General features: G+C 35.3%; 1 protein-coding gene across 1 annotated transcript in view; it reads left to right on the top strand.

Annotated features, from left to right (window-relative positions):
- LOC129231624 (synapsin-like) overlaps positions 1-17065 on the top strand; it is a 47363-nt gene extending 30298 nt beyond the window's left edge. Inside the window, exons 5-6 of the mRNA XM_054865989.1 lie at positions 5615-5690; positions 17027-17065. Coding sequence (XP_054721964.1) covers positions 5615-5690; positions 17027-17065 — 115 coding nt within the window. The remainder of the gene's footprint in view (positions 1-5614; positions 5691-17026) is intronic.
- The last annotated feature ends 552 nt before the right edge of the window (positions 17066-17617 follow it).

The following is a 17617-nucleotide window of genomic DNA, read 5'->3' as shown; positions in this document are numbered from 1 at the left end:
CAATGTTTACACTAGGAGGGAGAAGGGCGTTCAGGAATTCTTTCTGGGCAAAATTTCTCAATTGAAGTTCCCAAAGCGCCAATTGAGGTGACAATGGACGATCTTTGGGGGGAGGGCCATGTTTTTGAAATTGAAGTTCTTTAAAAAGTTTGTTACCTATAAGTTGCCCCCCTCCCTCCTAAAGTCAGTATCTGAAGGTCTTATGTGCAATAACGATTGATGAGGAACTTTTCACGCGATATTGCGTGAAAAGAGAACGTATAATTTTGATGAAAGTCTTTAAACCATCATTAATGAGAGCAAAGATCTGGTGTCCCCATCTTCCTTCCGGGAATTTTTTTTAATTAGTTGTCTTAAATGCATTCTAGATGATCTTAGGTAATGTTTGGGAGAGAAGAGGCTCGAAGGTGCTCTCCAGGAATTTTTTCGTACTTGAAATCTAAAGAAAGGGATTGTAGGTCTTCTTTGATAACGTAAAGGGGACCGACAATTCTTGGAAACTGAAGCTTAGAAAACGTTATTTCGTCGACTTTCAATGACGAGAGGGGGAAGAATTTTCGGGACATAATTTGCAATTGAATCCCATAAAACGAAATTTGAGAGGACCTATAGTGATGCTGGCGAGCGTAGAGAACAAAAATTTTTCCAAGTTAGCATTTAAAACGCAGTTTTTCTCGATCTTTGGTTATGTTAGTGGGTGAAGCCGCTCGGAGACTTTCCTTCGGTAACTTTTCGAAATCTGAATTCTAAAACGCAGTTGTAGATGATATTCGCTGATGTCACCAAGGGTTCAGGGGCTCTTCTTAGAAATCTTTTTGGGATTGAAGCTCTAAAAAATAAATTTCATACCATCTTTGGTGATACAAGGGGGAGGAGAGATTCGAACCTCTGAAAAATTTCTTAATTGTAGTCCTAAAAACGAAATTTTAGATGATCCTTAAAGATGGGGTGAAGGCGCTTCTGCAGGATTTGGGTGATCACTCTCCTGGAAGCTTTTCGAATCTGAAGTCCTAAATACGAATTTTAGGCCATCTTTGATAACGATAGGCGATATGAGATGGGACTGGGTTCCGATTTAGAAACTTCTCCTGCCCTCTTTCGAAATAAAAGTTTTAAATACGTTTCTAACCTATCTTGGAGGTGTAAAATGAATGGTAAGGCTAGAGGATGTTTCTCCCTGCCGCATTCTTTGCTAAGTCCCTATCTTTTTATCAAATTATTGATTCAAATGTTATGGAAAAACCTCCCCCCAGTATATCTTTTCCGAGATCAATTTAGTTCTTTGGTTTTTTTTTTCCTAGTACATTTTTCAATTTCACACCTGATGTTTGAATTTGTTTGAAATTAAAGAGTTTGGGATTCGTTAAAATGATTTTTTTAACATTTTGGACTGATGTGGTACTTTTCAGGGACACCAGGTCTTCTTCCAACTTTATTTTACTTTAAATATCCTCCAGCTAGAATATTTTAATAAAGTTTTATTTTACTTTCGTTTTATACATTCAAACACTTAGTGTACATTACGTTACAATGTTTTAAATCTCCCTTACTACATTTTAACTTTTTCTCTATTTAAAACATGCTTCGGTGGCCCCTATGAAACTGCCATTATTATCTAGCTATTCATTCATTGTATTAAATTGAAACTTTTCATAGGTTTGTTATTACGTACTGAATACTTTTTTCGTTGATTTTTTTTTTTTTTTTTAATTTGTCAGAATGCCTCGAAAAATTCCAGCTGCCTTTAGTTATGTAAATTATAATAAAGAACCGTGGATGTTCCTAAATAATATTTAAAGGTTTAATTGTTTAATATTCAAGGGTTGCATTTTCTTTCAAAATTTTGTTGATAAAATATTTTTTGTCACGGGAATTCAACTTGGTATTTTGTTACTTCTATTTAATTTTTTTAAATACTGAAAAAGGTTTCATTTTTTTTTTAACTTTGTTCATCCCTAAATTAAAATTGGCAACCACGGTTCTACCCCTCACCTGGAGGCGGCCCTGCCTTTACGTGTTCATTGTCCCCTACAGACTATTATTACAGGCAGCTGTTAGGGCCTTAGAAGGTCCTGGACAGTTATGCAACAAAGTTATCTTATCGGCCAACCAATGAATTTACAGACACACAGTAAAGCATCTTATTGTTCACAGAATAAGTTTGCAGAGTTCTTTTTGTTTTTAAATTTTTCAACCATTACTTTTTTTTTTTTTTTTTTTGCAGCAATTTTCTTATTAGTCGTTTAGAAATATACCGGGTTATAATAATATTTTCAGAGATATTTATTTATTAATTTTTTTAAGGAAGAAAAAATGAAAAGAAAAAAAAATCAGTTTTTTTTTTTTTTTTTTTTTTTTTTGTACTATTCAATTGAAAGATTTAATGCGGCCTAAACCGCGGCGGCCCACCGGGCATTTGCCTGGCTGCCCGCCCCTCCCATCCGCCACTGAAAGCGAATTGAGTTCAATAGCAAACCAGCTATTGGTTAGAACACACATTAGAAATTAGAAATTAGATAGAAAATTAGAAACACACATCCAGCCACATCGAAGGTGGCTGGATGTGTGTTTCTAATTCTTTTGGAACAGTTTATTATTTTTACAACATTGTTTTAATAATTAACGAACTTATGATTAAAATAAACCATTTAATGAATCGTGTAGAATATTTTTGCTCTTATTAGGCCATTTATACTAATTAGTAGTTAAGTTCGGTTCTGAAAAGTAGTCTATTAATTTGGGACATTTTTATCACTCTTTCAATGAACGCCAAAATAACAATGCGCGGCAAGAAAAAGAAAACCTTCAAAGTTCTTCTGACATAATTCTTGCTAGTTCTTATGTAAAATGCCCCTGTGAATCCTAATATGACCACCTTTGTCTATAACTTCGAAAAGTTAAGACAAAGGCAATATAAAAGTAAAATTTCACATCAATCAGTAAATGTTTCTAGCAAAACAATATAAATTTCCATACCATGTATCGCCGATTTGTCGTATGGGTTGGCTAAATACTCCTCTGGGGTAGAAATCTTCGGAGGATAGGTTGGAATGTAGAAATGTTTTATGTGTTTGATTCAAGTTTTTTTCAAAGCCCAAAAGATGAAAAGAAATATATAGATATATGAATGTATATTATTTTGCATTTTTCGATTCCTCAATATGGAAAAGAATCTTGGTTCTAAATTTTAAATCTAAAACTGGTTAGTATTATGCTTTAGAGATCTTTGAAGTTTCCTGAACTTTGTCAGCGAAGATTCTTGACAGTCGAGAGTGGTTGTCCGGGTCCGGTGCAACAAAATTTGTAAAACCGGTCCAGGATGCAGAGATTAGATAGAAATAAATCGAGAAGATAAAGGTTCAAATACTTCTTATTCCGCCTCATATTTGTATAAGCAGCCGCAGAAGGCGACTACTTAGAATAAAATAGTAAACGTCATGAAAAGCGAATTAAGTTAAAAAGCAAAGCAGCTAGTCGTCGAAGGTGGCTGGATGTGTATTTCAAAGTATTTTGGAACAGTTTATTATTATTACTATACATTGTTTTAATAATTAATGAATTTATTATTAAAATAAACCATTTAATGACTGGTGTGAATCATTTTTGCGCGTATAAGCTCATTTATACTAATTAGTATTTATGTTCGGCTCTGAAGAGTAGTCTATTAATTTTTGGGATATTTTTATTCCTCTTTCAATGAACGTCTTAATTACACTGCGAGGCAAAAAAAAAAAAAAAAAAATCAAAATACTTCTGATATAATTCTTGTTGATTCTTATGTAAAATGACCCCCTGGATCTACATAAACATATTTATTTTTCTGGGTATGCACTGGCTCCATTGCTTATCATTTCGGTGAGAAATAATGTGGGCAGTGCATCCCTTAGAGACATTATTTGTTAATGCTATACTATAAGCCTACTTAATTCACATATAAAACTGAGATCAAAATGATCTTAAAAAGAATAACAAGGAAAGTTCTTCATTGAAGATCTGCGAGCGATTCTTGACTATGCAAAATGCGATGCTTCCAATATTTTTTAAATTTTTTTAATTTATAACGTTAAGAGTTTTTCGGTTATGGGGCTCATAGTCCCATGCTCTGGTTTTATGTCGAAAAATAAGGGAAGAAATTGTAAGACAAGCCTCTAGGGAAAAATATCGGTTTTGATGATTTTTTTTTTATAAAAGGGGGAATGCCCCCCATGAGTCTTCCACCTTGCTCCAAATATGTTCATGGTTCTGAAATTTGCACCTCTCTCTAGACCCTCAGAAGAGAGTTAATGGCTAATTTTTCTCTCCCATCCCTTCCAAATAAAAATAATTACGATGACATTTTCGAAAACAGGAAAAAGTGGGGGCGCTATTTCAAAAAAGTGGAACGTGTCAGACGGGGGCGGCGGTCATATTTGTATTCAGGGGGTCATTTCACTTAAGAATCAGCAAGAATTATGTCTGAAGCATTTTTTGCTGCACAGTGTTATTACTAAATTTGCTACTTGAAACCGATTAAAGTTCTTTCATTAACTAATATTTTTCAAAAACGTCAAGTTTCTTATTCTAAATCTTCTGAATTCAAAGTAATTCATAAACTACGCCATTGGTTTGACGAAGAAAAATGACATCATTGCATTCGGTACTTTATTTCACATCCTTCGAAGCTTCGAAACTGAAATCTAACGAGAACACTACATTTTTCACATGATTATATCGAAAATTTTCTCCCGTAAAATGAATTTCTAAAGTAAAATGGTAAACTACATCTCCTAAAAATGTATGACTGTTTGGTGGCGCCATCTCTTTAACAATAATAAAGTGACACATTAGTTATCCCTTTATAATCCTGATGTTTCAGAAGCATTGATTCAATCCCTAAAAAGTTTAAACTTCTTTAACCGTTTATTTATCTATATGAAAAATATATATATATATATATATTGCCATTAAATAATTATTTTAATTTGAAGAATTTCCGACGAAATTCATCAAAGAGGATACTTTAATCTGAAGAGATATTTTTTAATATTAATATTAGTCGAATAAATTCTCTGGTGAAGTTATTTGGCTTATTTAATGGTCAGAAAAATTAAATTCCTGTTCATTAGACGTTCAAATCAAGTAATTCATGTGTATCAAATTTCATATTTTTTATTTTACGCCAGTTATTTTTAAACCAATTTCCATTCATTCTATAAATGTGTTAAATTTCAGGAGAGGTTTCAAACGAAAGACCCAAAGAAAAAAAAAAAAAAAAAAAAAGTTATCTTATGGAGTATTTTATCACTTTTATTGCCATGATGTATTTTTTTTTTTTTTTTTGATGTAAAATACGAAATTGTTTTAAAAGCGGACTTGAGACATGTTGATAAAAAATATATTAAAATGATTTTACTAGAATCCCTTAATTTTCCCTGTCCTTTTTTTATTTTTCTCTTTGTCCTAAATGTTGTTCTTTTTTTTAATGCATGCTATTGCATCCCTTTCTAGTAATGGCCAGTTTGTTACTCATACATGTCGAATTCGTGGAACAAAACAAGTACTAAATCATAATATACGCACTAAAAGCCCTTCAAATTTGAATACTGATTTCTTTTTTTTTTTTTTTCCTTCTCAGGAAACAAACTTCTAGAACTAGCGTGACGAATTTTGGTGCTGAAGAAACTTCTACTGATCACGTGCCAGCAACTCAGGTAAATGAAGTTATAAACTTATTTTACTGCAGTGCGGCTTTGATAAGTTGAAGCTTGACCTTGACAACGTTTACTCATTTTTGAGAAGTTTAGTGAAAAGGGGAAACGTTAATGTCGCGGAATTTGAGTTTGAACACCAATGCCAAACTACGAAAGCGATTCAGCTCAACTCAGCGTGAGTCCTTCTTCCCAATAACCCGCAAAAGAAGTAAATGTTGTCAAGACCAAGCTTCAAGTAATCAGAGTCACTTTATAATATAAGATGGAAAAAATCTACAGCCTGATCATGAGAACTGATAGCCGAAGCAAACAAAAAAAGGGGTTGCTATTTTGTCGCTAACATTTGCCACATATACGGATTCTTCGCTGAGTGGACGAAGTTCTTAAGATCTTAAAACAAGATTAATCGACCTTTCTCCTTGTATAGCACCATTTACAATTATTTTGATGCCATGTTTATTTCTACGTCTCTATACCTAACATAGGTAAAGTTCGGAAACACCTCTCCGGTCGCACCGCGCGGTTGGTCAGGTTGCGGTAATGACATCACTGGAATTTTTCTGGTTGCCCGGTGGAACAGCTGTGTTTCCGAACGCTTGTGGTTACAACGCGGTAGTTTTAGTTCAGCAGCAGACGACGCTCTCATAGAAGCTCCAATCACAGAGCGTGTAAAATTTAAAACACGATCGGATTGGCCGAACCATACCACGTGATCTCGCAAACCACTTCGAAACCGTGGTAGGAACGGTTGCAACCGCATCGACCGCTGTAGAGCAACCGCATGCGTTTCCAGACGCTGGTCGGTGGCACCGAAAATCAGCTGATTGCGTTTCCGAACGCTTGCGGTGGCACCGGTGCGACCGCGGCGAGTTTCCGAACTTACCCATAATTTCTCCTTATTTATTTTGCTCAATAAACGTTGACTTTCTAAAGCTCAGGAGAAAATATCCCCCCAGTGATTCATTTTTAACATTTCTTCCAACTTAAATGTAATCAAATCCGAACAGGGGAGTGAAAACAGAATCCCATTCTGCAATCATACTACACATGCATGCTATTTATATTGACTTCTGGGTCACAATGCACCCAAATATTATGCAGTGGCTTTAAATGTCTATTTAAATACATAGAGGACTCTTCCAGGCTGAACTGACAAAGGAAAACACTATTTTAAAAAAAATTACAATTCCTCGCTTAAACCAATTGTTACTCATATGTTTATCCTAGTATGACTCCTGCGTACTTTCAAAGCATCAACCTTTCAAAAAATAATAATATTATTGAAAAACTCAAAATATTTGGGTTTGTGGCATTAGTGCACTGCAATAAAACCTGCAAAGTTGATCACCCTTGGTAGCTGATCACCATTAGTTGATCACTTTTGTCAGTTACAGAATGTCCTATAGCATATATAAAAATATAGATACATCAACCTCTATAAGTTGAACACTACAATATTTCGCAGCAAGCACAATTTCACAGTACTTTTAAATAATTAGAGAGTTAATATTGAGACTATCACCCAACTAATGGTGCAGTTCCAAAACAGGTAGGAAAATCATTTCATATGCGAAGCGAGAAGACATAGAAAGTGGAATAAGGAAGGGAAGCCGGTGGACCCTCCATTCACTACACCACTGTCATCAACCTCTCAGACATTCTTCAACGTCTTCAAACCTTTTTTCCCCTCCCCCCCCCCCCCCGTCTATTCATTCTCTGTCTTTCTTCTCACGTCCCTCGCTTGGGTTTTTCTCTCTCTGTATTTCTCGAACTACCTTCTTTTCTTTCTTTCTCTCTCTCTCTCTACTTAATTATTCGCTTTTCTTTGTCTCTGTATTTATATGTATATATTTCTTCTTATTTTTATTTGCCTTAAAAAGAGCGGCGAGTTTAAAGTTTTAAACCCCTTTCATGGTAAATAAGATTACATTGAGATATTAGTAATAAAATTATTCACAAAAATATATAGAATTTGTTAACTCTACCTCATTCGGGAAACAGTTGAAAAAGAAATAAAACAAAATATGGGCATGTAAAATACAGCATATCCGTTTTTTTTGAGCAATCACGATTGCTTATTGCTTTCATTTGACTGTTTTGAGGTCCTTTCATTTTATTTTCCCGCCAGCACCCTCGCAGCATCACCGTCGGCCGGCCGCCTCACGATGCTGCTCCTCTAGCGAAAACCGTCTCCAGGTTGCGTTAATATCCTACACTTACACGTATACATACACGCACGTACACACGCCTACACACACATACACAAGCACATATACACGCCTACGCACACATACACGAACACATACACACACACAATCAAACACTTACACACACAATCAAACACTTACACACGCATACATACAGACACCTACACATACACACACACACCTACACAAAACTACCTACACACTCATGCCTACACCAAGGGCGATCCAGAAATTTCTTGTAAGGGGGGTCAACTTTCGATGGCCTGCGTTATTCTTCCAACATAAAAAAAGTATCAGTTAAGGGGGGCAAGGAGGATAGCAGACCTCCTCATATGCTATAGAGCCCCCTCCCCCCAAATGAGATCCAATTTCTTATCATTTCAAATTGCCCCCCACCCCTCCCTTCCCTAAAATTTTGTGCAACTTGCGACATAGATCTTGGCGCAAGTTGCCTTAAAATATAGTTGCCTTAAATTTTCAGTAATGTCATACTTCTTTAGGTTAACAGGTTGGACACGTTGTCGTTAACTTTGAATATATTTTTCTTTTCAAAATGAACAAAAATCTCGAAAGAGCAATAGCTTAGTAACCGAACTCAGTCAATCCTCTGAAATATGACATGCTGAGAAAAAAGTCCTTGCAGATAGAGCCAAACAAAAAAAGGTTATCATTGATTTCATGTACTATTTTTTCAGATCTAAAAATTCAAGTTTAGTAAGAGTCATAATAAAATTCATGCCACAGGGGGATCAGCTGACCCTTTGACCCTCCCCTGAATCCGCCCCTGGCCTACACACACATACACATTCCCCCACACACAAACACTCGTACACACAACTACCCACACATTCATACTAAATATTAGGAAAAAAAAGGAATTATTCCATTTATTTGTTTTATTATTTGGTTTGGCTACACTTTTTACTTCCTTTTACAACGAGCTGATGTGTGCATCACATGACTTCCTTTTACTCCAATTTAATGTCATTTTCTCATTATTGGCAGTTTTAATGGGATTCAATAGTTTACTCTCTAAGTATCACCAACAGTGGCCAAATTGAAACCTGATTTAAAAATAAATAAATAAATAAAAATCGCCAAATTTGTCGCCAAGTTGGCGACAAAACTTGGCGACCAAAAGACTGGCGGTAGATCGCCAAGTGTCCGCCAAATTATAACACCACTTCAGTTTACATCGAAATTCAAAATGATTTCTCCCCAAAAAGAGGCAAAAGACCCCCTTTGGAGCATCCGAATGCAACCAAAAAAGAAGGTGCACAACTAGGCCCCACTAGGAATCTAAGTAGCAAATTTCAACTTTCTAGGACATTCCGTTCTTTAGTTATACGACATACATACACACATACGCACATACATACGTATATACAGACGTCACGAGAAAACGCGTTGCAATTAACTCGGGGATCGTCAAAATGGATATTTCGGGTGTCTGTACGTTCCTAGGCATATATCCACGTGTGGTGCAGGGAGCAAGTCCAATCAATTGCCTAGCAAAAGCTGAGGCAAAACCCCCAAGTCACGTGACTCAACAATGACGAATGCTTGACACTTTTTGCGTGAAACTAGCGAAAGAAATCTGATTTCTTCCAATGCTTTGCTCTAAAACCTATCGCGTGACTTGGGATTTTTGCTTCACGATTGAAAGTTTTCACTCCTTTAATTGTATCTTTTTTCAATGCTTTGAATAGAAGTTCCGAAAACAGAGACGGCTAGTGGGAGGAGTTACGACCTTACAGCAGGAGTAAATGGAGGGAGCAAGTCCAATCATTGGCTTAGAAAAAACTGAACCGAAGACCCCAAGTCACGTGACTCATCAACGACGAATGGTTGGCACGTTCTGCGTGAAACAAGCGAAATAAACCTGATCTCTTCCAACGCTTTGATTTAAAATCTGTCGCGTGACTTGGGGTCTGGGGCTTCACCAATAAATCTTCATTCCCTTCATTATATATCTTCTCAATGGTTACGAAGTCCATCCGAAATAGAATGCTACCGATGTTTTCTGGAATAGGGCCCTATGGTTCGATTTCTCTTTTACTTAACTCTTTCTTTTTTTAAAATTTAGACTCAGATCTGTGTAACCGATTCCAAACTTCTCTTTCTCAATAATGTCAACCAGAATTTCTGGCGTAAAACTTCAACATTTATCTGAATCCTCCCCAAAACCCCAGATGGCATTGTTTTTTTTATCCTTAGTGTCTGCTCTTTATTTCCGAATGCCTTTCTCGTTGCTCTTTCCTTTCTTTAACCTAATTAGCTTCTTTTCTATCTGTTTATCTGTCTTTATTCTCTGTCTCTAGTTCACTCTTTTTTTCTCTCTCTCTCTGCACTTTTCTGCTCTCTATATTTCATAACGGAAGGGTAGCAGTTTGAAGTTTCGCCTCTGCTCATAAAAATCGAAGATCCGTCACTGCATGAACTATGTTCAGCAAATAAATGCACTATTTAAAGAAATTTCTTTGAAATTTTATGTGTTGTGTAGTATGTTTATTATGTTAGATAAAAACTAATTGAAGCACTTTGATCATTTCAGCAACGAATACCCCATCAAAATGTAAGTATTCGTTGAAGTATATTATTTCTGTAGGTAATAGTTCATTGCTTTGTGTAAAATCCAATAATGAAAAAAAAAGTATTTCAAGCGTTCGTTTCCAGTTCACCATTTAAAGAAAAAATCTTGCTGCTCTGATGGTCGAAACTTACAATAACGCGACCCATCAGAAAGTTATCGAATGCGCAAATTAAAATTTCTCTAAAATCACTCAAATTTATGTTCATCAAAAATCAAGAAATGAATTTTTAAGGAAAGCAATTGAAAGTAGCGAAGTTAGGAAGACATTTTCATCGGCCACTCTGATGATAGTTTCATTTATATCGCACAGAGTGTTTAACAATCAACTTTTAAATGTGGCTAAGACTGAGACAAAAACATATTATCATAATTTAAAAATTTAGACGCTAAATGGCTTGTGGCTTGAATGTCTTGCGCATTTTTCTTGTATATTTCAGAAGATACAACGTTAATTGTCATGATTGTCGGAAAACTTAAAAGGGATTCATTCTTTAAAGGATAATTACTTCGGCAAAAACAATTACGCTGAATTCAACGAAGGAATCAAAATCAGAGGATCATATTTTGATTTTAATAAAAGAAAAAATACAACTACAGTGAAGCACGGTTGATAAGTTTTTCATTTATACTTTTTAATCATTTATACGATTTTGTAATCTGAATAGGCCTCCTGGCCGGGTCTAATGCATATTAATGTATACATACCAATATTATGTTTCAGTTACTAATGTTCAATGTATGAGCCATTGTTGTTCGACAAATATCTAACCTGTAACAGTAATAAACAAGGTAGATCAAGCACACACAAGCAACTGAATTGCTGACACGTGTTTCAAGGCTCCACTGAATCCATTTTTCAATGCAACAAATGAGTTTGGGGATATAAAGTCATTCGAGAAAAGCAAATATAATCTGCGTGCGGAAACGGCTACAACCTAGTTTATTCCACAGGGCGCGACGTAAGATTTCTTTTGACAGGGTTCCATAGGGCACCATTTATCAACAATTGCTGCAAAAAAGAACAACTTAAAGAACGCATCTGTGCAGTATTATGAAGCATTTAGAACATGGTACAAAACACGCGGAGCAAACTGAATTATAGATTAGATCTTTGCCTTGAAACAAAAAGTTCACAAAATAAGCATTATAACTGAAATAACTTATGACATATTTTTTTTAAAGCTTCGAGTATCAGTTATTTTACTATTTCTGATACAGTAGAACCTCGATTATCCGAAACTCTTTTATCCGAAACTTCATTTAACAGAAGTCTCGGATTTTACTATGTCTGTTACAGTAGAACCTCAATTATCCGAAACTCTTTTAGCCGACACTTCATTTAACAGAAGTCGTTTTATTGCATTTTTATCATTTTCTTCTGTAAGAAAAAACATCGCCTCATTTTCACGTCAGACACAAATTTCCCATGCATTTCTATCATTTCTGTTTTTTTCCTCTTGTAACCTAGCAGTAAGTTTTTGGAATACGAATAATTCTGTTTCTTTAAAATGCCATTAAATTCGAAAAAGCAATCATATGTGAAAGTAAAGTATTGTTTGGTTAAGTATTTATTTTTAAAGTACATATCGTCGCCTCGGAGCAACAGTAGGATATCTTACTGTTATTCCTGGGATTAGGTATCTTAGTGTTGCTCTGAGAGAAATGATATTATGTTTCAAGTTAAATTTAAGAATGCAGTTCGTTCTACTATTAACAAAGCAATGAACATTAAAATTTACTATATGTCTTATTCATTTTACATTGCATTTTCTGACTTTTGTGGCATTACTGAACAAATTTGTTCATAATTATATTGCACTGTTAAAACTGTGGATTGCATATGGCATTTTTTAGGGTGAAATGTTGTAGCACCAGCAGCATCTCCGTAAGGGTGCCAATTAACTCCTTATGCCACTCCTAGACACCCTTAAATGTGCCATTTGGTTCCAAATGGTACCCTGTGGCACTTCTAAGGGGACCATTTGGCTCCCTCTGGTACTCTTAAGGGTGTCATAGATAGTCAAGTAGCACCCTTAAGACGGTGCCGCTGATTCTACAATGTTTCACCCTTGTAAGTGCCATGGAGATCCAAATATACTGCCCTGGTAGAAGAAGTTGAAAAACAAATCTGTCAGTGTTCCTCTGAATGGGGTAACCACGTTAGGACCCAGTGACGATAATAACTCATTTTTAATTAATTTTGCAGTTACGTCAATGTTCCACCGGAACATCGATATCTAGTAGTCATTTTGCAAATATGAGCATATTTAAAGCCAGAGCTAAATTTCTGCTGTCTCCTAACAGTCATTCTTCAAGTGTCTTTTATCCGCAATTATCGATTTCCGAAGAAAACCCGGTCACAATCACTTCGGACAACCAAGGCTCTATAGGGGAGAGTGTTGTACCTTGGGACAGTTTTATTATTTTAATTTTTAACGTCAATTATTCGAATCAAATTTAAAATCTAAAAGTCACATTAAAATGCCCTAACATACTTCTGTGCAATGTATATTTTTGAAATTCAGACAGTTTGAAAAAAAAAATATTGCCAGGCATTTAAAGTGAAAGTTCAACTATCCCAAGGTACAATATCCTGTTGTACCTTCTGACACATCCTGTTAATTATGAATTATTATCTAGCATTAAATTTCTTTAAAAGACTACATAAGATTAGAACATTGCTCCTAAACATATCTTAATTAGCAAGAACCATGCATATATTGTACCTTGGAACGCGTCCTAAGGTACAAAATGTTAGGCTGTCTCAAGATACAATCAGCACGTGGCTTAAGTAAAACCAAATAATTGTCAATCTAGATGCACTGTCATTATTTTCTCATAAGCTAAATATTTAAAGTACTTCTCTGTTATAATAAAATTCAGTTGATTAAATTTACAAATGCAAAGACAGAAAATGAAACAATATTTACTTTGGAGTCATGAAATTTTCTTTCTCTCACAAAATCGTCAATTTTACTCATTTGATGCTTATTTTTACTATGGCACCATCTAGTGATGAAAGTTACTTATTGAGATTACAAAAACAAGGCTGCCAAAGAAAAACAGTATCCCAATGTACAACACTCTCCCCTACTGTAGTTAAAAAGATATAAGTTTATAAAATATCTTTTGTGCTATTCACGTGCAGAAAAAAACTGACCTTTTTTTTCAGCCACCTGGTGCCCCACCACCCGTGCCCCAACGTCAAGAAGCAAGTCGGGGTCCGCCAAGCGGGCCACCCCCAGGTCCGCCCCCCGCAGCTCCCCCTCCAGGCCTCCCGCCCCCGCCACGCAGAGCCTCCCAAACTTCCGCCTCGGACATCGCTGCTGCGGCCCCGGCAGCCATGAGCGGGGCCCCGCCTTCTCGGCCCTCGGGCCCCTCCCTCTTCAGAAGAGAGTCGCAAACAGATGGTGAGAAATCGGAGAAAGGCCCTGAAGACAGCGAAGATACAATGCGTAACCTACGAAAAACCTTCGCCGGTATCTTTGGAGACATGTAACCGATCACTATCTTCTAAAAACCACTGTTTATTTTCATTTAGTGTACGGATGAAATATTTTGTTTATCCTTCAACCACTTGCTGACGAAAAGGTCTTGCTGTAGATAGGAATCTTCGTATTTGGGGTACTTTATGCAGTATGTGATATATACATATGATAGATGTAAAGCGTGATTCAGACATCGTTCGTACGACACGTGAGCTCCGCTTTTTTCTCCCTAAAACCAGTTTTTAGTTGGCGTTGCCATGAGAGCAAACCGTATTATACGGGACCTGTCAACGGGACGAGAAACTAGATATCTGACGTCCTCTGACGTCCGTAGAGTTGGAAGTCGCATTTCATTGGTCTACACGAGATGAGTGCGCTCTCTCTATTGGGTGAGAGTACTGACATGTGCTTTACTCGCGTTTGCAATGTATGAATGCTTCTCCCTTTTCGGAAAACGTACGTCTGCCCGCGATACGTGGCGAACGTGATGTGCGGACGATGTCTGAATTACGCTTAAGATGTATTTTGCGAAACTCTTACGTGCTAGAAAAGGAATCTATTTAAAGAACATAAGAAACACATTTCTTTAGCACAGTAAAACTCTTATTGCGCTTTTAGTCGGAAAATTATGTTTGAAGAGACCCCATTACAGCAAAATTTCTTGATGAAAACTTCAAATAAATGATGACATTAAAAGCAGTTACATAACGACTTTTTCAAATGATGCTTCGAGTCTATCTCGAACATCATGTAGTTTGAAGATAAAGTTGTGGGGTGTAAACATTTTCCTACACACAGACTTTAATTACAACTAAATTATTACTAATAGGAAGTAAATGTCGTTCATTGATGTAAATTGTACAAGTAATGAAAACATTTAGTGCCTTAGTTTCTTTGATGGCGCGATAAATTCAAATTAAATTTTAACCAAATAGAGACGATCTCAAAGTTTATCCAGTTTTTCCAACAAGCATAACATTTAATTGGTTGCAAGTATTGCTTATGATTTTTTTCTCCCATTGCTGTATCGATTTTCGTCTCTAGAAAACATTGGGATGAAACATTTAAAGAAATCCATATGTTTTTTTACATAGAATTACTAGACATTACCAAGTTCGAGATAGACATTTTATTGAAATTTAAGGAACACATTTTAATAAAAATATAAAAAATTGGTGAGAATAGAGCATTTATGCTGCAGGAAGATTTTCTTCAATGAAAATTTGAAATGAAAAAGCAAACCTTATATATAACTATTCGAAACAAATACTTTGTAACTAACTTGAAATATAGACTGCAGAGTTGTAGTTTACAAGCATCCAGGATTGGGCATATAATTATCACTGCCATTAAATCAAGAAAGCTAGTTTGAATATTGCTTTCAGAGTTTATATCATTTTTAAACTACACGTAAGGCTCGAGTGCTAAAAACACCAAAATCATGCTCTTTTTTCGATTTAAAACTTCAAGAAATGTACCCATTTTGTTAAAAATGAGTAATATTTTAAACATTTATAATAAAAATTATCAATAATCAAAAGTTGAAAACACTTTTAAATGTAGTTTCTAAATTGATTTTAAGATTAAAGCAATCGTTAAGTAATTCTAAATAAATAAAAGTTGATATCGTCGAAACTGCTGTTATTTCAGAAAGTATAGTGTTTAGGTCATAAATAAATGACAATGCCTGAACGGCATTCGATTGAACTTAAACTGAATTTCAGCTTAAAAAAAAAAAAATCAAATTTGCTTTATTTTACATGTAACACAGATGTGTTTACGAAAACGATCTTATAATTACTATGGAGCACATTTTAAAGAAACTATCAGACACACATTTCTCAACATTGCACATCATTTGAGGCAGTGAGAAGCAAAGGGATGCAAGTGGACTATTTTAAGTTTCGAGTAAAACGCGTTTAAAAATCAGATCCTAGGTAAGCTTTCATTGAATTTTTTTTCTAAATCATGCTATACAGCAGCACCTACCAGGGCTACTAGTACAATCTCTTGTCCCAATACAGAGGAGAGGTTCGCCTACCATTTGTACTGGTTATCTCCAAATTTTTAATTTTGTCACTTGTGTGCATCCCTTTGTTTCTCACTACCTCATTTCAGAAAATACTTATTCCGGCATCCGCACGGAATCATTTCGCTTCGGATGGACGTCATAACTCCTCCATCAAACACTCTCCTTTATTAGAGGAATTTCTAGGCTGCGACGGGAGGGAGTTCAATGACGTCAATTTAAAACGGAATATTTTTTTTCTCTGGAATACGACCCTAATATCTTTTATAAGAAAGACTTCGCTTATTTAATGAAAAGCTCAAGCGAAGACACCTATTTTTTAGTTTTCTGCTTCGAACAGATTATGTAAAGAAAAATGTATTTCTCGGTATTGTTTGTTACCGAAGCTAACAACCAATAATTTGCTTTCCACATCATATCAGTTTTTATTTTTTCTTTCGCTTTACAAAAGCTTATATTAAAAAAGAAAAAGATTTTTAGAAAGTTTGTAGTTAAATATGAAAATTAGGTTTCAAATGACGCACAATTTTTTAATGGTAGAATATTATATTACTTTATATTAAGAGGAAACATTACGTGCAGTAGATCCTTTTTATAATTCAATTTTTCACAAAACATTAACTTCCTTTAAGGACCAAAACCTTTGCGGTAGAATATGAACATATTTTAGTTGCAAAAACGCTATGTTTGTTGAACTTTTAAAATTGAGTCAGTCGATTTTGTGTAAATGGGAGATGCCTATGGATCATTACAGATGCAAAACTTCAATTTTCCGAGTTTTGATTCATTTATCATTCAACTCGGAAGTACTTGGATAATTAAAGACATTATAAACATTTAATCTTCAATTGAAAAGTAATCTTGAACAAATGTGATGTCTGAGTAACATGGAAAAAGTACAGTTTGAAAATTATTTCTATTCGAAAATTGGTAAGACAAATTTTGAACTTAGTACACACACATATGTCCCGTGGTCCTTGAAGGATTAATATGTAACAATGTTGGTTTGATATTTTCAGCAAAACAATTTTGAAATTGGAGGTTCTGATGAGTACTGAGCTGGCAAAATCTATTAAACATTGCTTTTGCGCTCATTTTTTTAACACACTATTAATTCTACATTTCATTATTGTTCATCCCATTACAAGTTTCTTCAATACAGTATACAATTGAAAAACTGAAGGACTGAAAATGTTTGTTACAACCAAGCTATATGATGCCTTTCAGAGGAATGTGTAAGTTTTCCTAGACATCGATGTAGCAAACATAATCGCATGTGTAGCTTCTTAAATCATCGATCTTAATAAAATCTGTTAAAATCCGTTTCGTATAATGCAACCAGAAATCAGCAGGAGGGTTGAAAGGATGTTGTAACTTCTAAAATTAGCAGTGTGGAAATGCTGTTTCTACTACATAGTGAGTGACTGAAACAAGTAGTGTGATTTTCCTATCCATCTATATGTTCATGTCTAGACACCTATGTCAAATATGAATGTATGTTCTTGGTGTTTGTTGGCTTAACGCGGTTTCTTACTGCATCTCACAAGGGAAAGTGAGTTATAAATTAATTATGAAATTTGTCATGTTGATTTTTTTATGTGTATAAGCAG

Source organism: Uloborus diversus, chromosome 10, assembly GCF_026930045.1.
Source record: "Uloborus diversus isolate 005 chromosome 10, Udiv.v.3.1, whole genome shotgun sequence".
In the NCBI taxonomy this organism is placed as follows: domain Eukaryota; kingdom Metazoa; phylum Arthropoda; class Arachnida; order Araneae; family Uloboridae; genus Uloborus; species Uloborus diversus.
Note: the sequence above shows the minus strand (reverse complement) of the source record. Positions and strands in the feature narration are given on the sequence as shown.